This window comes from Perognathus longimembris, chromosome 2 (assembly GCF_023159225.1).
Source record: "Perognathus longimembris pacificus isolate PPM17 chromosome 2, ASM2315922v1, whole genome shotgun sequence".
Lineage (NCBI taxonomy): Eukaryota > Metazoa > Chordata > Mammalia > Rodentia > Heteromyidae > Perognathus > Perognathus longimembris.
The window spans coordinates 19,170,778-19,196,305 of NC_063162.1; the positions used below are offsets into that span (position 1 = coordinate 19,170,778).

Below are 25,528 nucleotides of genomic sequence, written 5' to 3' on the forward strand. Positions count from 1 at the left end.
CAAATAATCTGCCAAAACCTATAAGTGGAGGCATGGCTGAAGCAGTTCAGAACCAACTGTGAGTGAAAAAACCCAGTATCAGCAAAATAAGTCTTTATTCTGATGTCAGGCCCAACACACACACACACACACACACACACACACACACACACACACACGCAGCATACTTGTTATGTGGTCATATTCCTTGGCAGTCAGACCTGTGTATTCTCTTTGCCATCTCCAACACACTGTATCCAATGTTGCAGGTGGCAGCTGCTTTTGAGCCAGAGCAATTAGACACAACATGCCTGCATTCCTCAGTCCACTCAAAGACTCATTCTCATATGGATTCACTCATGGGAGTCAAGCCCCACTCTAGCTGAAGCAAACAGCCATCCGCCTGATTGTACACAGCCCAGCTCTAGTAAACAGACTTGACCTTGGCACTTGCTATTCTGCATGGGCCTGAGAACAAGACTCAACTAATGGTAATGAATTCTGAGGACCCAGAGATGTTTAGCCCCTATAAAAGGAAAGAGAAGTCAAATTCTGGATCCTGCCAGTATCCATCATGGCAGAGCCTTCCTCAGGGAAGCAAACTCCATACGCTCCCTGCTTCCAGAACTGACACACTGCTCTTCCCTTTCCAAGTATCAGGCTCAGAAACCTATAGCAGTATTGAGCTCCTTTCATGATGTTGGGCTTAGAACCAGGTGATGAACTAATTGGCCAATCACCAAAGAAAGGTAAACAGAGAGATACAGAATGCCCATACAGGGCAGGTGAAGGTCATAAAAATAATGCAGATACCACCACACCAGCATGTGGTCTAGGACAACTTCAAATGTAGAAACTCCGAGTGTGGCATATCAACTCTCATTTACATGGGAAATCATGATATTGCATTCCATTTATACTCAGTGAGAAAGACAGCTCTACTTGCCCAAATTCCAACTTGTTAGGGAAGTTCAGCATCAGTGGATGCATCTTGACTATTTTTTCCCTAAATATGCCCATTAGGGTGGTGTTGAATATCCATCATTTATAGTAAAAGAGCCTGGAGATGATTTATCAGAGTCTATTACCTTATCTTTCCTGCTTTCTAATGTTGCTGAAAAGATTAGAGAATAACATAAAGGAGTTTAGTGCAGTAAGATATTCAGTTATCACTACCAAAGGTTACTACTGGTAGGAGAACATGTTAAAACATCTGCTTTTAACCTAGTGGCTTATTAATTATCTGTATTTGGAGATACATTTTGTTCTCAAAAATTAAGTGTTAAAACAAAAGTCAACAGTTAACTCTGGGAGCAACTATATAAAAACAAGCACAATTTACTTTTTTTTGCCAGGGGCAACAGATCTCATCTGATGCCATCATAGCCTCCAAGTAAAGCAGTGGCCATCTGTTAAATAAATAACTCATTAGGTGGAAAGCAAGTCCTTTCATAAGATTAGCTGAAAAATCTGTCGGAGCTCACAGCCATTAGCTAGCAGAACATGGAGAGCCAAAGATAAGCTGAGCATTCAAAGAACAAAAAGAACCTTGCTAAAGCTAGCTAAGACAGAAAAAAAAATCCAGGTACTACAGGCTGAAACTTCTGAGTATATTTTAGAAGGAAATTAAAAACATTAAAGAGTTTCAGTATGAGGTCATAATAAGGAAAAATTCTTGGTTAATAAAAACCTGAGAGGCTTAGCTCTGTGGCTCACACCTAATTTGAGGCCAGCATAAGGAAAAAGCTAAATGAGACCTTCTTTTCAACTAGTAAAGCTGGCCGTGGTAGCATTAGCCTATCATCCAATTACCTGGGAGGTATAAACAAGAGTATCATAGTAAAGTCTGGGATCCTGCTTGAAAAATAAAGAAAAAGGGACTGGGTACATGGCTTAAGTGGCAGAGCATCTAACTAGCAAATATAAGGCCCTGAGTTTCAACACTAGCATTTAATTAAACAAATAAACACATAAATGGATATTTCACTTGTGGAGAGTTCTGCTAAACAGAATGTCCTGAGCAACAGACAGCCACCATGTAAGATGTGAGTCAGTGAAATCCAGAAGTTCCAAACACGAGTCCATTTACTATAAGGAAGCAAAATCTAATTTTATCTTTCTTTTGGCTATGCAGGATCTTTATGAACAGTAATTGCTACTGCTATTTTTAAAAATCTATGACATTGAACTTTGACTTGTCTTTCCCTAACTGGAGTGAAATTTTAAAAGTCTGGGTTTTTAACTTTCTGAGTATCAGTGTCTAATAGTTGAGAAAATACTAATTTTGATGATGTGTCCTCCAATTAGACAAGAGACCTAACTTCTATTTACTTGGTAATAGTGTCTATCAAAATTTGGCCAGGGGGGCTGGGGATATGGCCTAGTGGCAAGAGCACTTGCCTCGTATACATGAAGCCCTGGGTTCAATTCCCCAGCACCACATATATAGAAAATGGCCAGAAGTAGCGCTGTAACTCAAGTGGCAGAGTGCTAGCCTTGAGCAAAAGGAAGCCAGGGACAGTGCTCAGGCCCTGAGTTCAAGGCCCAGGACTGGCAAAAAAAAAAAATGGCCAGGGTGTCACCTCTAGGAGGACAAATGAGGGTAGCATTTTTTGTGTGTGCTGTGATCTCTTAAACCCAGCTCTCTATGTATCTATGTCTCTATGTATCTGCAGCACCTCCTGTAATTTTCCCTTTGTTTTGGCCACCTCTAAGACTTTCTCAGATGTGTTAGAGAAAGTTAACAGTCATGACTACAGAATAACAGCTAAAAGCAAACCAAAAAATGATATCACTGTGTTAGTTTCCAACAGGCAAGAAATATGAAAGACAAAGAGCAGGGCAGATATGAACAGGTATGACCCTTCATATACACTGAGAAAAATGGTTGCAAAGACAGCTAACTTATCATCTACAAGGAACTAGCTTTAATCTAGCTATGGTCAGATGAGGTGAAGCATTAGGGCTGATAAGATGCCTTCATCTGCCAAACTGTCTCTACTCGGTGCACATTCCTGCTGTGATTTCATTTTACCCCACATTAGCCAAGAAATACACCATAGTCATAAGATCAAATACTATTAGCCTGCTGAGTGAGTATGGGTTGGGCATGTGTCCTCTGTGAGCCTCAACTTCTTTCTCAATGAAGAGAGAAGAATGGAAAAAGATTATTCCTGGCTCAATTCAATTAAATTGTATGACATGTCCATTGCAGTCACCTGTACACAGTGCCATATCATAAAGCAATTTTGAGTTCCTAGGCTGTGGTTGTATAGGGGAGAAAGGTACAAAGAATGGGTGTAATAAAAATTGTTCCTGAGAGTCAGGCATGCTGGGTTTTAATTATGGCTCTTTTTATTTTAATCTTGCTTTAGTTTTCTCATAAACAAAAATGAGGCTGTTAATACAGATGAATGATTCCCTGTGGTGGCATTAACTTGAACTCAAGGCCTCAAACTTTCAATTGTTGTTTTTTCCCCTCAAAGGTAGCCCCTCTACCACTTGAACAACACATCTATCTTTGGCATTTCACCAATTAATTTGAGATAAATTTCTCACATTTGTCTGTCTAGATTAGCTTCAAATCCAGAACCTTGTCTCTCAACCTCCTAAGTATCTAGGATTACAGGAATGAGACATTAAGACTCAGCTAGATAAATGATTCTTAAATGAGACTTCCATAGAACTTGAGTCCATGAGTAAACTCCTCAAAGTGTATGAGAATTTTTATAGGAGAGGACTGCTTCCAGAGAGGTCTAAAAGTTTAATCAGATTTGCAAAGTGGCTGTGGATTATATAATATTAGTAATCAATTGAAGAGATGAAATCTTTGAGCTCTTTCAGCTCTGACATTCAATAATTCCAATCACAATAGTGAAAAATGTAAACATGATAACCAAAAAATAGGCATCTACAAAACCCTTTTAATGATCAAGATATTGGCACTTGGCCAGTGTGCACAGCCTAGAGGTCCAGTGTATAGGAAGAAACTTTAGGATTCAGTCACTAATGCTAAGCCAGAAGCCAATAATCTTAGTTCCTCCCTTTACAGGGTTATACAGAAGTACTTAGATGAAAACAGAGAGAAAGAGAGAGAGAGAGAGAGAGAGGAGATGGGGCTGTGTGTTATGATGATGGAGGTATGAGTCAAAGCTGCTGTGAGTTGAACAGCATAAAAACAATCATCATTCTCAGCCACAATTTTTACTCTACTGTGCTACAATAAAAAATCAGGACATGTGAGCAGGAAGCTCACTTCTAGGCCTACTTGGAAGTAGGTAGGGGAAACAACTGGGGAATGAAAACTGAATTGAAAGAGAAAAGCTTAGCAATACAATTGCTTTAGCTTTTTTGAAATTCTGAGTTGCTCACATATTTATTTATTTAAGTGCAAATCTGTCTAAATTTCTAAACTGTAGTGTTTTCCTAGATGGGAGGGGAAAATCACATCTCTCTCAATCCAATACACAGAATAGTATTTATTTTCTGAAACCATTAAATGTTCCATGAAATCTAGATCTCTTCTTGCCAAGATGACTAAGTCTTGCTTAAGCTAACACGATTTCATCCTGGCTGCTTGGCAAAAGGAAACCAGAAAAACAGATGAACTGGCAGAGCCAAGACCACTCATTGCCTCAAAAGCATCTTAAGATCAACTTATAGATCTACAGGCTGCATCTTGAGATCTAGACCTTGGGTGCAGTCTTGGTACACCTGTGCTTTGTCACTCAATAATATTCTTTTTCATCCCACCCCCAGAGTTCGAGAATCTAGAACTCTATACTGCTTTCCAGTGTAGTTGAACAACTTTCCATTCCACCAACATTATAGTAGTGTTCCCTTTCTGACACATCCCCACCAATATCTATTATTGTTAGTTTTCTGGATAATGGCCATTCTAACTTGGGTGAGGTGGAATCTCAATGTTGTCTTGATTTGTATTTCTTTTATGGCCAGTGATATTGAATGTCTCCATGTGTCTATTGGCTATTCTTATTTCTTCTTTGAGAGGAATCTCTTTAAGTCTCTGTTACCCAGCAATCCCACTCCAGGGCAAACTGGGCCACACTAAAGCCACTAGCACAACAACATTCATTGAAGCATTGTTTACCATAGCTATGGAATCAACCCCCTCAGTGGACAAATGGATCAAGAAAATGTGGTCTCTATATACACAATGAAATTCTATGCTTCCAACAGAAAGAATGACATTAGCCAGTTCATAAGGAAATGGAAAGAGTTGGGAAAAATTACATTAAGCAAAGTAAGCCAGACCCAAAGAAACATAGGTTGCATGGTTTCCCTCATTTGTAATAACTAGAATGTGCCTAAAACTCTACAAGTAAACTTAAGGGATAGTAAAAGACAAAAAAAGTACACTTGGTTAGTTTTTTTTTATTATTTAGTGTCAAAGACATGTACAGAGGTTACAGTTTCATACATTAGGCATTGGGTACATTTCTTGTACTGTTTGTTACCTCCTCCCTCATTCCACTGGATATTTTTAACTGAACAGGATTCCAAATATTTACACAGTGAGACTAAAGGAGGATGTTCTTAGGAGAGGATCACAAGGGCCTAGTAGTGATGTGCATGTGATCATATAAAATAATACTTATTGAAATGAACTTCAAGAAATAGAAACAAGAAGGGTTTATTGTACTGTTTGCAGTTCTTTTTCTTTTTTACCCCCTTTTATCACTTTTTTATTTCTATCCTTTGTCTTGTATGTAAGTTTATCTGATTTGGGGAGGGGAAGGGGAAGCACAGAAATGGTGGGACAAAGGGCAAACCAATTCTGCAGTATGCTCATTAGACACTATGTTGAAAATGAACTACACAACTTAAGGGGGAAGGGGTCAGGAGGCAAAAACTTGGGAGAAACTGCGGGAAGGGATGAGACTGTTCAAAAAGAAATGTACTCATTACTTAATTTATGTAACTATAACCCCTCTGTACATCACGTTTACAATAAAAAATGTGAAGAAGAAAAAATAATCTAGAACTTACTCTCCTTAATTAGAGGGAGAGAGTCCTGAATGAAATGCCTTAGAAAAACAAACCAGCAATAAGGAGGCTACAGACTCAACTTTGGAGTCAAATTAGGCCCATGTTCAAATTATAGATCTAAAACTTGTTCCAGTTTGATTCAAGCAAGACTGTTGAATAATCTCTCTGCATTTCAGATCCTTTACTTGTTCTGCATAGAACCATTGTAATCATAAGGATGAAACATGAAAGACCCTCAACATCATCTCTGGCACATGGGTGAATACTTTCACCAGTGGTTCTGCAGCTGCTGTCCCTGTTCGTATTATCTCTATCAAGGCTGTTGTGAGAATGACAAACCATAAGTACAACACCCATTTCTTCCATTAATGTATGCTAATATTTTTTTCAAAAGCAAATTACAGTCTATGTAAAGCATGTTATAAGTGATTCCATGGCTGTTTGGCTTGTTCTTAACTCCTGGCCATAAACAATCCTGCTATACTCCTCAAGACCTGCTGACCCTGCCTCTTACCTTCCTTTTGTTGGTGGGATTGACGTAGAGGTAGCTGAGGACTGTCTTCAAACCCACTTTGTCATTCAGCTTTTCATAGGTGGTACCATAATCTGTTGACCTACAGGAAAAGAAAAGGAAAGGGAGAGATTGTTTTATCGAATGGGAATTATGTTTAAAGGGGAGCCAGGCTCTCCCGTGACGTGCATTTTTGTTCCAGAATCACATGAGTGCTTAAAAGTGTTCTTCAGAGATAAAAAGCCCCATTAGTTTTAGAAGAGCAATTAGACTAATGCATCTGCTTACTCGAAGCTTGTTCCCCTTTGCTCCCAGCCTTTCTCAGAGACCTACTTTTTTTGCCCTTTGTAAAGTTGTGTGGTGAAAGGATTTGCTGGAGACCACCTGCCTCCCACAAGGCCTCTTCTGAGTTCTCTATGTGGTGTTGGGCAGGGCATAAGTCCCCACCCACGGGCCCTCTGTAAGGGAGCTGTGTATGGAGGCCACAGGAGAGAGGCAGGCTGTTTCTGAGACACTGGGCTGCAGCTGACTTCATGCCTCCTCACTGAGTCTCAGGCAAGAAATTCCTCAGAGGAACAGGAAGCATCCAAGAACTCATGGAGGTCAAAGGGTGAAATGAGGCCATACCAAGACAATGAATAAATGTTACAGAGGGGCAATGGTGCACCCACGTGGAAAGCTGAGGGATTAGACTGCGTGTAGTGGTTCTGTTCTATCTGTGCTGTTCTCTGATCATCCTTGATCCTAAGTTCCTGTGGACTGACCTTCTGCAGAAAGCAACCCACTGGCTCCTCAGTTCCTATTTTGCTCAGAGGGAGAGTGCCAAATATCTCCCATCTTAAGTATTTCCTTCCTAGTATCACCAAGTTCCTACCTCTTTCGTGTCAAGACCCTCCTTGACTGGTCTTGGGAATCTTCTACAACTATAGCTTTAGAAAGGCACCATGGTGAATTCATTATTTTTTTTGGTCAGCTGACCTTGGGTTAGTTGGACTTATTATCGATTCCTGACCCTGGATCTGAAGTCCCTAAGACTTTGACACCGAAATGCCCTAGTAACCATCTGCTCCTGCCTTTTCTTTGAGCCTTTCTCCATCATCAAACCTTAAACTGGTCCTGCTTTGGATCTCAGCCTAGCCTGAGAAGACGCCTAGCGAAGCTACAGGAGCAAAGTCATGTCATTGCTAGCATTCCTCTGGCTTGCAAATTCCCAGTCTTAAGGCCAAACTTAAGAGCATATCCTCAACTTCTTCTCTTCTCACATGCTGCCTTGTTTCTTCTCTGCACAAAAACAGAATTTTCTTCCCATGTACTCAAGGCAAGCTGTAAATGTATCTTTTTGTAACTGACAGCATCATGATTGTTTCATATTCTGTGTCCCAAGGAACTTCCTAGAACACTATGATAAGAAGGAAAAATATGACCTTTGGGGTGTAACAAAATTGGCTTCATCCCTAGATCTCTCTGATACATGATCATCAGCAAGTTACTTAATTCACTGGAACCTTGGGCGGCGGGGGCGTAATGTGTGTGCCTTGAAATCAGGCACTTTTGTTTAGCTTTTTCACTCAGGGGTGGTGCTCTACCACTTGAGCCATACCTCTACTTTTAGCTTTTTGCTGGTTAACTGGAGATAAAAGTCTCATGGACTTTTCCTGCTGAGGCTGGCTTTGAAACCTTGATTCTCAGATCTCAGCATCTTGAATCGCTGCGACCCCAGGCATGAGTTACCAGAGATCAGCAAACCTCAGGTTTCTTACATAAAATCGCGGGTATAATTTAACCTTAGGAAGCATTTGTAAGTATAAGAAACCTAACAGGTGCAAGTGCATTAAAATGTTCAAAACCAAACAAAAATTACAAGACATTTGTTCATTGCTCCTTTCTTCAAAAGGCACAATGCAAGGTCTTGCACATCATACACACTAAACATGCTTACCAAGTAAACAAATATGAGTATTTAAATCCCTCCCTAAGCTACTAGTTCATGGTAAGCATCGGGGATGCTAACTTTAATAATTAGTACCCTAAAAAGCTAACTTCTCATGCTCTATCTCCTGTCTAATGCAGGTAGACAGCATTGTGAATCATTCTCAATCTTTCTCTTTGCCTTTATCTCTCAAAACCAGCACAGTCGTCAAGCCTTAAAGATTCTGCCTCCTAAAAATCTTTGGTCTCTAGTGTCCTTTCCCTAATATGGATGTGTGGTTGCACATCATCATTTTTGCAATGGTTCCCCCTCCTAGTTTGATATTCCTCTTCTCCACTCAAACCTATCACCACATTGTCATCAAATTACATTTCATCTACCCATATCTGTGCACCTTGCTCCTCTGTAGTAATTACTCACTGCCTGCACAGATTCAGGCTCTCACAGATTCTCAAGCTTAGTTTTGCAAAAGGTGGCATCAATCTACCGACTGTAAAAGGACTCAACTCCACTCACTTGGTCCTTTGCCCCTTTCTTGCCCATTTTGTAATGATCCTAAATGTGGCCTGTATGTCAGTGCCCTCCACAATCCTACATGTAATTCCCTTTGCCTAAACCATTCATCCCCAATTTCATCTTCATGATAAAATTCACTCCAACTTTCAGTATCTAACTCTAGTGTCACCCCTCTTCTAACATTCCCACAGGGAAATGAATCACAAGTTCCTTTGTGTTTTCATACTGCCTTCCTAGGTATTTCTATGTTAGCACTTAGCCTATTGTTTTCAGCTGAGTTATCTCTAGTCTGGGACTTCTTCATTGATGGTGACCCTCAAGGGAAAGAAGACACTTCAAATAAGAGCCCCAGGGCCTCATATGCCCTGGAACCAAGCAAACACTGAAGAAACTGGCTCTTATTTTATTTTCTGTTGTCATTTGTGAGAGTGAATAAGTGAAGGAATGAGCTTGTCCATTTCTACTCAGAAGTTTTAGCCAACTGGTAAAGTTTAATGGTCACACAGTATATCATCACACCTAGAAACCACACTTGACACTGTAGATGCTAGCACCGTAGTAGAGCCTGGTAAAATATAGCAGTATGTGGGGCCAGGGGAAGATCTGTAATTCACTCATATTAGAATCAAGGTTAAATGACCTGCCAACCCATCACCCTGAACAACTACGCTCTCAGGGCAGCTCAGGAGATAAGCCATGAGCTCTAGAGGCTGTAAGGTGCATACTTTTATTAATCCAATAAAACATTTTGTTAGATGAATTATATCTTGATTCTACATTCCTTAAGGCATACAGGCAGCATAATATCCAGAAAGAACATTGAACTAGTAATCTGGAAATCCAGACTGTAGAACTGACTCTGAAATGTACTCAGAGTGTGGGCCTGAACAAGCCACTTCTCTCAGCCTGTGGAAGAACAACAATGTATCCGAACACTTGATAAAATGTTCTTCAGGGATACTGCAATGTGAGTAAGGGCTGTTGCAATGGGGATTTTCAGAAGGGGAGGGAGATTGGCTCAACTCCAAACACAAGGAGGAAAAGCAAGAAGGCATTGTTAAGAAGCAGAGTAGAAGCCAAGACATGAAAAATTAACAAGATGGTGGGGTAATTCTTTGCTAAACTGATTTAATAAGATTCTTGCTGAATATAGGCCAGGATGATTAACTTTTAGTGTGGGTGGGGATGAGGCAGTGAAGGTTGAGGACTTTGATTGGGTATTGAGGTTGGAGGATTGATTTAGCAGAGTTCTTTGATTGGATATTGAGGCTGGAGGATTCTAACTTACCAGAATTCTTGCTAAAACTAGACTTTTGAAATCATGCCCTACGGTCACTGGCAAATTAAAACATGCTCATGTCTTTACTCTTTTTTATTGTAAAGGTTATATACAGAAGGGATTCAGTTACATAAATCAGGTAGTAAGTATATTTCTTTTTGAATAGTGTCACCTCTTCCTTCATTTTCTCTCAGTTTTTTTTTCCTTCTGGACAAGTTGTATAGTTCATTTTCAACACAATGCCTAGTGAGTATCACTTCAGCATTAGTTCACCCTTTGTCGGCCTTCTCATTTCAATAGCTAAGTGCATAAGATCACATACAATGATGTTTATCAAAATGAACTCCAAGATATGGAAACAAGAAGTCCCTTGTTGGGGCTGGGGATATGGCCTAGTGGCAAGAGTGCCTGCCTCATATACATGAGGCCCTGAGTTCGATTCCCCAGCACCACATATACAGAAAATGGCCAGAAGTGGCGCTGTGGCTCAAGTGGCAGAGTGCTAGCCTTGAACAAAAAGAAGCCAGGGACAGTGCTCAGGCCCTGAGTCCAAGCCCCAGGACTGGCCAAAAAAAAAAAAAAAGTCTCTTGTTATTTTACTGTTTGTAGATTTTTTTCCCCTTTTACTGATGTATTTGACCTAGGTACTTGTATGTAAATTTATCTGTTTAGGGGAGGGTAAGGTGGAGCACAGAAATGGTGGTCACAGGCCCATGCCTTTAATCTTAGCTAGTCTAGAGGACAACAATATGAGGCATAGAATTTGAGGCTAGTCCAGTTGCAAAGTTCTCAGCCAATAAAAATCCAGGCATGAGGGTATACACCTATCATCTCAGATATAGAGAAAAGTTTAAATAGGAAGCCAGTGGTCCAGACTAGCCCCAAAAAGCAAAAACTCTCTCAAAAATAATTAGAACCAAAAAGGGTAGAGTTGTAGCTCAAATAACAGAACACCCACCTAGGAAGCACAAGGCCCAGAGTTCAACCCCTAGTAACAAAAAACAAAAACAACAACAATAAAAGGCATAAAACAACACAGAACAACAACAATGAGAATAAAAGCACTCAGAAGAGCTGACCAGAATCTTGTAAAAAAGAGAAAATTTAGCCAGGCGCCAGTGTCTCACTTCTGTAATCCTAACTATTCAGGAGGCTGAGATCTGAGGGTCGTGGTTCAAAGCCAGACTGGGCAGGAAAGTCCATGAGACTCTTATCTCCAATAAACTACTCAGAAAAAGCATGAAGTGGTGCTATGGGTCAAGTAGGAGAGCACTAACCTTGAGTACAAAGAGGCTCAGGGACAGTGCTCAGGCCCTGAGTTCTTTCCCCAGGAATGGAAAAAGAAGACAAAGATGAAGAAGATCAAAGCCAAGGCCAAGGAAAAGAATGAGGAGGATGGGGGATGGGGGATGGGGAGAGGAGGTGGAGGGGAGGGAAAGGGGAAGAAGGGGAGGAGGAGGGGGAGGGGAAAGGGAGAGGGAAGAGGGGAGGGAGGAGGAAATTTGTCAGATCACATTTCCTCATTAACTCAGCTAATCCTAAAGTCTGTTCTGATCTTTAAATTTTATTCTCTCTCCAGCATGGTGCTACTAGTGCTAAGCTGTTTTCCAACTAGAGACTTTTCTCCAACTATCTATAGTAAAGATCTTGTAAAATCTAAATTCTCAGGACTCCCAGAATGACTGATATCACAACAAACTTCCCTTCTGAATCCAAATAACCCTTATCAAAGGCAATGTGCTTAGCACCCCACAGTCTCTCATGCTGCCATCTGCACAGCAGATTCGTGCTGACTTTGCTCTTTTTGCACCAGTGACTACTGGGAATAAGGGCTTCTCAACAAAGGAAGCTCTCTGAATCTCGGCTTTATCCAGGCCTCCAGCAGTTTCTGCTCATCCAGGTGCCAGAAACAAGTCCAGCTCATCGAAGACACCTCAAGGAGCCAGCATGCCTGTGCAATCAAAAGTGCCCTAGACTCTGTAGTTTCCTTGACCACAGTCTTCTGGGAACCCACTGAGCCTGGGGTGAGGGGCAGAGGGCAGGGAGGACAAAGCCTGGTTAACAGAGACTATGCTCCATCTCAGGGCTCCAGACTTCTGCCCAAGGTTCACATAAGGTAGAAGATTCATTCACAATGGTCGAGCTAGACTCCCAAATCCTGACACCAGGTTTACAAAACTGAAAAGTGCAAAGGCTGGAACCCTGAGTGCCCACGACAGCCAGCGCTATGCCTGTCTCCCTTTTCAATTGTTCAGTGGATGAAGCTAACCTGGAAGAACACAAGAGATATGTACAACCACAAGGATCTGGCTTCTATGCCTATGCTGAGGTGACTCGTGTTCTGTTCCAGTGCCTTATGTGTGCATACATGCATGCATGTGTGTGTGTGTGTGTGTATGTGCTTACATAAATTATTTCCAGCAGAAAGAAAAGCCCAATATGTGGACAGCTATGGCACTTCTTGAACCACCAGCTCTTTGTGTCCATAAGCAACACAACCTTTCCAAGTGCTTTTAAATTTTTATGAAGGTTACTGCATTAGATATACATATGTGTCATGCTTACTTTACCCAACATTCAGTTTTTGAAACTAATCTGTGTTGACACATCTAGCCGCAGTTCATTCGTCTTATCTGCCATGTAACATTTCTGTTTATAAATAAGCCAGTTCTCTGTTCAACCTTCTAAGAACATTTGGTTGCATTTTTCTTTTAAAATCTGCTAGCATCAGCATTGGCTTCCTAGGTATTTGTGAAAAGCAGTTTATCTGAGAAGACATCTTCTTGAGGAATCACAGGGTCTTACATGTAACTTCTGCCTCAGTGATTACTGGCCATACTTTCTTTGCCAAGGAGCCTGGGCCTCTGTAGTGACACTGTTCTTTGGTTCCTCTATCTACCTGTCCAATGACTTGGACAGCAGCTGGCTGATCATTCATACTACTCTCCAGGGACCATGTGCTTAGAAAACCAAATCTTCCCTCTTCAAACTTCCCAGAGATGTTCAAGACTCTTCTCAAATGCCCCTGTCTCATCTTGATCAGTGAGTGGAAGGCTTCGGCCTACATTAGTTACATTCTGGAAGCACCATCTCAGCCTGATCTATCATGCTCCTGATTGTTCCCTCAGGACTGCATCCCCTAGTGGCAAAGCCCGGAACTGAAGAATGAACCTGATATACATTTTACCTACCCGGTAAACTCCCACTCCTTTCTGGAACTTCTACAAGAGAAGTTGGTGATACCTAGCATATAAGACGCTATTTCAAAAGTAAAAGAGCAGAGACGAAAAAAATTTATGTCAGTTCAGCCACACTGGCATCCCAGAGAGCTGAGCTGAAGTCTCAATCCCTGCCCCCAACCTTACTTCCTTCCCATTGCCATGATCCCGGCAGAAGGTTCTGGAAAGTTCCCCATCAGTTCTCAGGCAGCCACCAGAGGTTCTGTATAAGAGTAGGCCTGCTCCTTTCCTACCCAGTCCTCACCTTCTCCTTTTACCCCTGAGCCCTCAGCACCATCCTGTCTCCCTGTTTGCCGCCTGTCTCTGTGCTATGCAAAACCAAAGTGTCTCTAACACTAGAGTCTCATCAGTGTCTCCTCAAGGCTTTTCCTTCTGTGTGATGGATTCTAAACTTAGCCCATGTCCCTTCCTGGTAGTAATTTCTTTTGTTAGTGTTTGAATTTGCTTGTTTCTTAACATGCATCTATCATTCATGGCATCTACCATATGCCAGGCTTCTCGTCTCCTAGTGACTTACAAGTAGTGCTAGCTCAGATTGGCAAACATTTTGCTGTAAAAGAATCAGATAGTAGTGATATTAGGCTTAGTGATCTCCTCTACAACTTTAGTGATCTGTGGTTTACAGTGGTTCCATTTAAAAACTGTTTGTGATGATACAATTTTGATCCCTTTCTGGGCTCGCAATAGGGGGTAGTAGATGCTTGAAATGCTGGACAGAAGTAGGGAGTCACCACACATGGTCTAACCACATGGCATCACCATTCTCCTAGATATCCTGTCTGGCATTTTCTCACCCCAACATGATGACAAAATGTCCATCTGTGCCTCCAGCTTCTCAAGTGTGAATTGTTGACCTGTGATATTTTGGGCTTGTGATAGGTTTGTCAGGATATTGCCCTATGGCAAATTGAGATACTTGCGCACCCAACTCTGCTGTGCAGCTGGAAGCAAGGCTGGAAGAATCCTGAAGGGATAAGCATGGTGCTGCCATGGTGAGACTATTTGCTAATAGTAGAGATGAATGGCTTTCGAAACATTATTATCCCTTTCAGGTCTTCCGTCTACCCCCAAGCCAGGCTCCTACCCAGCTTTCTTGTCTCTGTGGCAACTTCTTAAGACTCCTGCCAGAGTTTGGATGCCCTGCTTCATCTTTTCCTGCCTGACTGCCACATGGAGCCAGTGCCGAACTTTCCTGATGTTCAAGGCCCTTGTCTCTTTCCCTTCTTCCCATTTCGCTATCTTTCGTGTAGGAATTGTCTAGACTTTCTCCTTTATGAACCCCTAGCTCCAGTCCTGTGAAGAAAAAATAAGTGTGTGCGCATATCCTGTGAAAGTAAGAGTACAGCTATAAGTAGAGAAAACCAGCCTAGAGCAGTGCAAAGACAAGTGAATTCACAGCCAGAATCACTGGCACATCTCTCAACCTCAACACAGATAAAAAGAATGCTGGGTAAATACAGTGAAGAAAAGTAAAAGACTGGCCTGGCATCTAATAAAATGTCTTCCTCCATAAATGCTTATGGCTGTCTATTATGTTTTGTTGGTTATTTTTGAGATGAAGGCAAGAGGACTTTTCTGTTGGGGCTGTCTTTGCACCACCATCTTCCAAATCACAGACTTCTGAGGAGCAAGGAATATAACATGAGCTGAACCCCCTATGAGGATTCATTTATCCAATGCTCCAGATTTTATTATTCTTAAGGACAGTGTGTTTTCTCTTAATTTCCCAATGTTTAACAAGTGATTAGGTATACAGAGGTCTAACAAATTATAAGAAGATCTCTATTTTTTTCAACTGTAATGTGAAAGGATAGTCTTCCTGGAAATCAAAGACAGAATCATGCTTCAAAGTGCCAGCACTAGGGAAGCAACCACTAGGCACTCCTCTGAGTGTATTCCATTGAAACATGGGAGAGTAAAGATAATAAAAATCCAGAGGCAATTAAGGGATCTGTGTGTGGTGAACCACAGCCCATTCCAAGGTCAGGGTCAAGAATGTGTACAACATAGTTCCAGACCAGTAGCTGTGCAGTCTCAGTGATGGAAAACCATCCACACTCTTTTCTAGCCATCATCCTCTCCATCCAAGCACCAATACCCAAAGCCACATTCAACTGTGTCCCTTCAATGGCAGAATCACAGCTTGACCACAAACAACCAGCTAGATAACTAATCCCAGACCTAAAGCCAAAGGCCAGCAATTTAAATAGCTTCGTTCTGCAAGTGGCTATTGGTGCCACATTTTGCTTCAGGTAAAGGACACACACACACACACACACACACACACACACACACAGCAGATGCTATTATTGAAACTCCCAATATTCTCAGCTACCTTCTCTCATCCTATGACTCCAATGCCATATTTCTAGCCTCACAAAGTGTTATACAGTGTTACATGATAAGAATTCATCTGTTTCCTTCTGCCCCAGTCATTGGAATGAAAACCATTTAGGGATTCTAAATGCAGAGAACAGGAGCTTAGATGCATCTTAAGGCTAGAATCATGAAAAACTCAGGGCTTAAAGCAGATAAAGTAGAGACTAACAGCATAACAATGGCAGGAGACATCTCATCTGGGACAGAAAGTGGAGGTGTGTGTGCTGGGATCAACATTCAGGTCCTTGTGTGAGTACATTCATTCTTACTACACAACCTCAGCTCAGACAGTAGGGTCGCTGGGTTGCTATATTTAGGATTGAAAAATGTCAAACCATCTCAATCTAACATGTTTGTATTGTATAGATAAGGGGAAAGAAAAGGCACTACAGGAAGGCAAAAACACTAAATCTGGCTTCTAAGAAAGCAAGACATTCTATAATTCACTTCTGCTGTGTTCACCTGACCATAATAGAATGAGAATCAACAGGAGAAAGGTGATGAAATATAGTGTATTACATAACATATTCTCTCTATATATACACACAAAAATATATGTATATCAAGGTTATTAATTTACAAAGTCTCAAAAAGATAATCCTAATTTTTAAAGCCTCTTAAGTAATAATATATGATGCATATACAGCCCATGTAGATACAACAAAATAATATATTTTCATTAAATAATTTATGAATGTGTACAAAATACACCTAAAATCTGCAGAAAAATACAAATAGCAAGTTAAAGAAAGAATTTACCTCTAGCTAGGGACTGGGCTGGGCAGAATGGTTACAGGGACTTGACTTCATTCATAATGTTGAAATGTATTAAAACGCAAAGTCGCCACACATCACTCAGGCAATTCAAAGTCCTAACAATAAAGCCATTGGTACTGAGCACTTACAAAGCAGATCAGAAAATTAACACATCTGCAAAGGGATCCTATTATAGATAAGCATTTGTATTCAAAAAGGCAGGCCAACATAATCATAAGAGGATTCATTTTGGTAACAAGAAGATTTGGTTCTAAATCTAACCCATGGAACCTCAAGCTAATTGCTAATAAGTCTCATGCTTCATATCTGCTCAATGGGAATATAAATAGCTCTGATCTAGCTCCATAGTAGGCTTTCAGTAATGTTTACACAGCCCTAACATAAAGAAATTCACTTCATTGTCAGTTGTTTGGAGAACCCCCATGATGTACTGACAATATTATCACCCCATACTCTCCTGTTTTATTGATCCATAAACACCGGTGGATCGGATCTCCTCATCTCCTTAAACCACTGAATGGCACTTGGAAAGATGGAGTGAATGCTACAAGTAATCAAAGATGGCCTCCAGCTGGTGGCTAATCCTTACAAATTAAAGTGTAAGGAAAATGGACTCAGTGTTCTTTTTTAACAAACTTTCCTGGGGATAGAAATAATGAATTCCACATTGGAAGGTTCTGGAAAGTTTTAGCATGACATCTCTACTTTGGTGAGTTCCATGTTTACCAACTCCTTTTTAAATTCCAGCTAGCCGGTTAGAGCCCTGTGACCACTGGCAATGGGCCTTCTGAAACCACCAGGGGGAAAAATGCACAGCCACACAAAGGAGAAATAGTAATTGCTAGAGAATTGTAGCCACCTTTCCACCCTGGGGAAATGAAATTCTCTGTCTCACACTTAAATCATTCCCTTCAAAGTGACAGGCAAAAATGCTTTGCGCAGGGACTGTACTCAATGCTTTCATTAATGCTCATTGCTTTTGCTTTATCCGTTAATGAGAGTCCTCCCTCCCCCTTTCGCCCCCAGAGCAGTGAGCGCTAAAGAGAAGAGTCCTCCTTTTATGTGCTATCCTCCATGAAGCCTCTCTCCCCTCTCTGCCTCTTGGCTTCTCCACTCCCAGTCTGTCACTCCCAGCACCTCACTAGCTGCTCTCTGGATACATCAGCTTTTCTTTTGTGCTGTTGTTTTAAGCCATTGCTTAACTTTTTGTACATGAAGCTTCTTTCTGTAGACAGAACTAAGCTCTCTGGAGTCAAGAGAATACGTTGGATGTTTCTTTTAACCCCTCCAAAAAGCTGAAGAATGTCATGGAACTGAGAAAGCTCATTCTAGGAAGTGATAGAGTCACCCAGTCATGCTCACACAGATCCCCTCCACTGTGAGAGACCAAAAACAAAGCTCATGCTCTATGCTGCCAGCCACTTCCTACTGGTCATCCAGGACAGAAGAAAGGCTGAGGTCACTTAACACCTGGCCTCTGCCAGTCCAGGAGGAAAAGAGCAGACATTCTTAAACAGCAAGCAGTGAAGTGTGCAGTTCCCCTGTGAGAGGCTCTGACACTCCTCCTCATCACAGCTCTGTATGGGACTAAAACCTGAAGTTTCACTAAGCTGAAGTTTCAAAGAAGTACTGACTGACTCCTATGCTTGCGGAGCTGTGTCAGTTACACAACGTTATTTAAACAACAACCACTCTGCTGGACACAACTTTCTGCACTCCGAATGCTCTGACAAAAAGTTCAGAGCTGTAAATCATGAAAAACAATCTCAGTGTAAAAGCTTTCCTTTGAAAGGGTCAGCAAGGAAAAGCAATTAGCTAGATGGTGAGTGTATTCTCAAGTCACAGAATTTCTTAGATCAATTCTGTTGTCTACAGAGAAACTTCCTCCATAATCACAGGGAGCACTCAGCTAAACCCAGATGGCATGTGCTGGCTCAGATGATAGGTTCCCATGGCCATGCATATTAAGGGAATATCACCACATTCAAGGGTCTCTTTGAATAACAAATGTACTGAAAACTTACAGTAGGAATACAGAAAAGTCTCATGTGCAACATAGATGTTAATCTTAGCTATACCATCCAGACAAAAGTGCAGTCAACATTTTGGTGGGTTTGTTTCTCTGATGTGTATGCATTTATACAGTTGAAGGCCATTGTTTATAAATAGTTTGGGTCCTGCTTTTTCACTTGATAATATTGTAAGTATTATCCCAGGCTTCTCAACATATTTTTAAAACATTATCTTAAAAGCCTTATAACATTCTAGGGTCAAAATGCATCATAATTTACTGTAACTAGCTTTTCTGGCCAGTTAGTTTCAGGCCAAGTTATTGCATTCAATAACTTAATGTGTATTGTTGTTTATAAATCTTTGGATATGTCTTTATTTGTTTTCTTGGAAAAGATTCACATAAGTGCAATTACTAGTTCAAAGGGTGACAATTATCATTGGACACGGTTATAAACTGTTTTACAAAGTATTATGGCCAGTTCATGCTTCCCCTGATAATTTACAAAGTGTAAGTTTTGCTACATGCTTGCCAATGTTGAGTTTGCCATTTTGAATTTCTTGATCATGAATGATCACAGGATACTCTTTGGTGCCAGAATGTTATAAAAATCTGTGAGACTTTACAATATATTCTTCATATCAAAATGTATGCTTTAAACTTCTATGACTTGGGACTCTTTCGGCTTTTCCAACTTATTGAAACCCCCATGACCTTTAATGTACACGTGGTCTTTCTATCACCATGTATAACATTCAAAATGACATCCAAGAAAAGCTTATATTATTTCTGAATTTATTTAAAATAATAATCTTCTTATGTGATAGCACAAATAATGTAGTTTTCATGAAAAACAGCTGCAGTTTCCAAAAGTAAAACGGTTCCATGAGAAGTCCGAAATTGTTTTACTTTTTCTGCCTTATAAAAGACGGGTTGTCATATCTACTCATGCACTCAATCTGTTAGGAAGATACATGTCATGCAACTTTTTTGTTTGAAAAAGAGAAAAGAGCATTTTGTTATTCTTAGGAAACAGTTTTGTCTTCAGTAATCTCCTGGAAAGGATCACAGGGAACCCACTATGGGTTCCTGGGCCATGCTTTGAGAACTGCTGCTGTATGCCAAACTTTCAATATCCAAGAAAACTACAACTTAAATGCTATTCTCCACCAGATCCTTCCAAGTTCAACTCTAGCCTCCTCCATAAAAGGCTTCTCATATTCTCTCTCCTCCTCCCCCAGCCCAGTGACTCTTGCTTCCTCTAATTTCCTCTGGTTTTTATATCAGTACAACACAACCTAAAACATACCCTCTGATGTCCATAGTTACTATTTTCCACCCACACTACCAACTTTTGAGGTCAGAGTTCAACACTTTGGCATGTTCTGGGACTCAGTAGTTTATTTCTTGGAAGACTATCATCGTAAATTATGGTGGCATTTAATAACTAACATTTGCATAGAGCTTTCTATAAAACACTTTGTTTTCTGAAACGTTTCATTTAACTCTCACAATGACCCTCTAACATAGGTATTTCATCTCTGTCAAGCAAATGACGAAAAAGACCCTCAAAGAGATGAAGTGACAGAGAAAGCCACAATGCAGGGACTTGAACTCAGGTCATCTGGGGTCTACTTCAATACCTGGCTATTGGTATAAAATAGGCAACTGATCACCTGCTTCACAGGGTGTCACATGACAGACTTGCTCAAGGGATTGGCATGGGCATTGTAGGTACTGAAAAAGAGAGTGGTCAAAATCAGTATAGAATTCCTGCTATCCTGCTTAAAATAACAGGATACATTGCCAACCTTTCTGGGCTTCAGTTTCCTGATCTCAAATATGAGAAAAACCATTACCAGCAGGTAGTATCATTAGCAAAATTCAACAAGAAAATATATACAAAGCATAATGTAAGAATTAGCTTCTTGGTACACTTCCATTTCCTCCTATGGTCTTCCCAACATGATATTTCTCATGTTTCCCTTGAAAATTACAAGAATGACTTCCTGCAATGAAGACAGGAACATAGATTCTGAGAAACATGACTAGTAAACGGAGCATATTTTTAACCTAAGCACCTGAATCTAGAGTATTCAGAACATAAATGCTGCAAAAGTCTAGGCCAAACATAAAACTGAAGAGAGGGGACAGTCATTGTTACCAAAAGACATTCACTGCCAACCTATGCAAAAGCCTGCAAGAACCCTGCCTCTGAGATCTAGTCCCTTAACTCACACACATGCTCCTTGAGCCCATGTCCCCGCAGAGTCACTGGCACTCAGCACCTTTCCTGAGGAAAGGTAATGCTCAGCTGGTAAGTCAAGGTGCCAAGAGGGACCAGCGTCCCTGTCAAGCACTGCATCTCTCACTGATGAGCATCTCTCACCAGTGAACAAACACCAGGGCTTGCTATGTGATCCTATCAACTGTCTCCAGAATCTCCAATTAAGCATTCTGCAAGCTCTGTATGTTCTGGTCCAATGGATTTCGGGAGTCTTGTTACACACACTCCTTGTTTCTAACTAAAAACAATGCTTTCTAGTTTGATTACATCCTCCCTCTGCAAAATGAGAGGGTTGGAAGCAATGACCTTAAAAGTTCCTGCCAACCAACATGATGTGCATCTGATCGAACTCCAAATGGCCCTGGCTGCTTCCAGAATGCAGATCTGTGCTCCAAGGACACAGATCAGTCACCACTGAGAGACCACTGAGGCCCTGCGAAAACTACTTAAGCCAGGCTAATGTCTCTGGAATTGTGAGCAGTATACAGCTGCTCAGAAGTTGTCCAGCCTGTGAATTATGTGGTTTAGGAGAGACACAACCATCTCTCATTAAATTATCAGAAAGCGTGGCATGAGTGAGATCTGAAAGCCAAGGGCTAATGCACATCACTTAAAATCCAAAATTTGGCCCATCAGTAAACAGTAAACACTAAGTACCTCAAAGGGTTGTGGGAGGATTTGGTGAAAAAATCCACATACGCATATAACCATATAAAAAGATGTTTATCGAAATAACACCAAGAAATGGAAATAAGGGGCTTTTTTTTACTGTACTGTTTGCAGTTCTTTTTTTCTTTCCTATTTCCTTCAGTTTATTCCCTTGTCACTGTTATTTTTATTTCCATACCCTTTGTTTTTCATATAAGTTTATCTGATTTGGGGAGGGTAAGCCAATCCAATAGTGATACTCACTAGACACTATGTTGGAAATGACCTATGCAACTTAGGGGTGGAGCGGGTCACAAGGGGAAAACTGGGAGAAAATGAGGTAGAGGGTAACACTGTCTAAAAAAAAATTCATTACCTGACTTATATAACTGTAACCCCTTTGCATATTACCTTTACAATAAAATTTAAATTAAGAAAGAAAATGCACATAAAACATTTATCACACTGTGAATATTAGAGGCTCTTAATGATGACTATTACTATTATAATAATGATATGATGATGACAAAAGCAATGATGAAAGCAACAAGAAGATCTATTTGTGACAGGAGAGCTCAGAGGAAAGGCAAAGAGTTCTTGTGGAAAAAATTGAGTATTGAGAGGCCAAAGCAAAACAATGACTGTGTTCAAAGGCTTTGAACCTCGAAAAAGAAATAAAATCTCTCAGAGAAAAAGAAAATGGACAGGCTTAGTGTACACGCCTCATACATACTTGACACACTGAAATGCACCAGTACAGGCCCTCACGCCCCAAATCAGTCTGCTGTTGACCATCCTAGAAACAGAAAAGTGGTGACTGCTAGAGAAGGTCACAGCATCCATACAAGGTGTCAGGTGGGTAAAGACAAGACAAATTGAAGGCTTGGCACATGTAAGTCAATATGTACCTACTAGTATTACTACAAATGATAAGCATGAAGAAGATGTTCAAGATATTTGATCATTGAAAGGAAACAACTCCAGGCAACTACATCTCTTTGCCCTGTAAAACTTCTGTCTAGCAGTATAACTTCCTTCCACTCCATTTCCTGACCCACTTTGTGGAAGCAGCGAAAAGCTAAGTAGTTGTCATTTTCTGGGTTATCAACGGTGGCCATGCAATTCATCAGAGGTGCAAGAGCATAAAGGAAAACTTAGGCAAGGCTTTCTAAAAATGGGAAAAGTTAAGCAGTTTCTATATTAAGCCCTTGAATATGAATGAGCAGAATCTGGGCATAGTTGCTCCACTTCTTCAGGCTCCTGACAGTGGTTGCTAGCTCGTCTATTCCTGGCATAGGGCCGTCTCTCCTGGATGAGGCCAATGGGTGATGCTATTCAAACACATCTAGATCACTGTACAGCTGGATTTCCTTATTATAAGGCAGAAATCTCCCTCAAAGGAATGGCATGTATAAATGTCTTCGATTTAACATTCTAGATATACGGGACTTCTTATTCAATGGCTATCTCCCTAAAACCCATTGTTAAGAATCATATCCAAATGAGTATTTCCTCTGAACCACCAGGCTTGTCTCACATAAAACAGGTTTCCATTTTATAGGAAGCTGCTGTTTCATTCTTTGACCCAGAAATCAATCAACAGATGTTTAGTAAAGTGTTTGTGGTATGAAGGGCACTCTGTTAGAGGCTAGAAAAACACAGCACAACTTAGGAATAGCAAACAGATATTCTGTCTAAAGCACAAGGTTGATAAAGGAGCAAGAGGCCTGGATATGCGTGTCAGAGACTGAATGGTTTTCAGTCAGGTAGCTACACACTGTATGTACATAGCACCATGTCAGTCTCAGCACTATGTTGGTAAATTTCTCACTTGTGACATCGGTCAATACAGACCAGCGGAAGAGACAGGAGCAAAGAGGGCTCAGTTCTACACCGTGCCCCAGAGACCCAGGTCTTTCATCTTAGGATTGCTTCTGAGGAGTTCTCAGTTGCCCTTGTGGATGAGAAGATGAGTGAGTGTGAGGGATGATGGGGGAAGGACAGCATGGGAGTGGCATCTACCTCTCCTCGCCTCTCAGCCACAGGGCTTCACCTAATGAAAGAAGAGTAACAAACATAGGGTAGCTTTTGCCCTGAATAAAAGAGAAATAGCTTTAGTGAATCAGTCTCTGTTGTAGCAACGTAACACTGAGATTTGAGATTTTTGAAGTTAGGGTTTTTGCTTCATTCAAAGAAGAATAACTACTGACTTCTTGCCCACAAGGAAAGGGAACTGTAAAGTCTCGATACTGTGGATCATGCCCATAATCTCAGCTAATTATAGTATGGGGACAGGAGGGTTGTGGTTTGAGGAGAGATCAGGCAAAAGTTAGCGGTGACTAAAAGTCAAACTTAAAGCAAAAGGACTGGGACTGATGGTGTGACTCAATTGACAGATGCCTAGCAGATGTGAGATCCTGAGTTCAATAAGCAGTAATTAAATAAAGAAAGAAGGAAGGAAGGAAGCAAGGAAGGAAGGACTGATTTGTTGAATATCTATTATTCATTTGTCAAATAATTTTTTTAATTCCTATGACTTTCCTGACACTATAAATGCTCAGAATACCACAACAAAAGGAAACAACACATTTTACATTACAATAGACAATTTCACCTTGATCTCAATATTTCACATAAAAGCACTACATTCAGAGAGGCCAAATAATTTGCTTAAGTATGCTTATTTGGATATTGCCACAGGAAACCATGTCATCCTGACAATAGAACTCCAGTTCTTTTCCTCTTACCCACTGGCTCCCAGAAAACACTTCACAGAGCCTGTAAGACTAGGTGCCTGGAAGATAAGCCACTACAGCCCAAGGCCCCTCAGACTCCTAATAGTGCTCAGAAACAGATGTGAAGCCGATCTTCAACCTTCATTAGAATGGGTGAACCAGACAAAGTGAGGGTCCGAAGTTAGTATGGGGTGAAGTTATGTGAGTATGTGTTCACTTTGGATGGTTCAGTCAGGAACAGAAAACATACCATACACCCCCACAGCCCCATCAACTGCACTGACCAGAGCAAAGGTTGCTCAAACAATTCCATTCCCAGTACTACACTTGCTTGACCCACAAAGAAGAATGTATTCTGCACTCACAAAGGAAAGTTTAAATATTTTTTTTCCTGTAGCTCTTCAACTGATCCCTATATAATTTCCCTCTCATTCCATAGTTCATCAAACTATAAAATGGATAAGGAGCCATTAAGTTATAGGGAAAGGAACCTGAAAAATTTAAAGTCTTAGACAAAAATGTATCTCTTCAGTGTGAAAACTATCTTATCTTCAAAGGACAATACACTGATGACTTCAACTTTCTTGGGATACATTTTGAAGCATTATATACATTTCAGTGGAATTGCTCTTCATGACTGAATATGTTCTCTAGTAATCTATTAATGCCCAAATTTTCATGTTGAATGTTAATTTCTTTGGATTAAGCCATATGCATACCTTGATATAATTGTCTGACTATTTTGATGGCAAATCCTAGGAAAGAAGCCAGGCACTGTATTTCCAGCTGATCTGGAAGTGGCAGAAGGATCTCTAGTTTCAGGCCATCCCAAGCAATGTTAAAGAGACTATAAATGAATGAATGAATGAATGAATGAATGAGTAAACAAATGAGTCAAACATAATTTCCAGGGTAAAACTTACGTGGTATTTACCACAAGCAAGACCATGAGTTCAATCTCTAGTACAGCAAGGGGAAAAAAAAAAAAACTCCTGGCAAAGGTGTTCAATGTTGATAAGCCTCCATGAGAATCATTTTATTAGGTAATTGGTTTGCATGAGGATACATTGAATAAAGTGAAGTCTAATGGATCCTGAGCAACACCCAAAGAAGTGAGCCCAAAATGCTTGCGTTCAGATCCCAGTACCTTCACTAAACTCAATCATTCCAGTCACATCCCTGCTATTCTTCTCTTCCTACACAGGGACAGAGAGTAAACACTTTAGGC

The 25,528-nt window shown here is 40.7% G+C and overlaps 1 protein-coding gene across 1 annotated transcript in view; it reads right to left on the minus strand.

Moving 5' to 3' along the window:
* Positions 1 to 25,528, minus strand: part of Sorcs3 (sortilin related VPS10 domain containing receptor 3) — a 557,764-nt gene that overhangs the window by 308,498 nt on the left and 223,738 nt on the right. Inside the window, exon 3 of the mRNA XM_048338300.1 lies at positions 6,503 to 6,602. Within this exon, the coding sequence (XP_048194257.1) occupies positions 6,503 to 6,602 (100 nt within the window). The remainder of the gene's footprint in view (positions 1 to 6,502; positions 6,603 to 25,528) is intronic.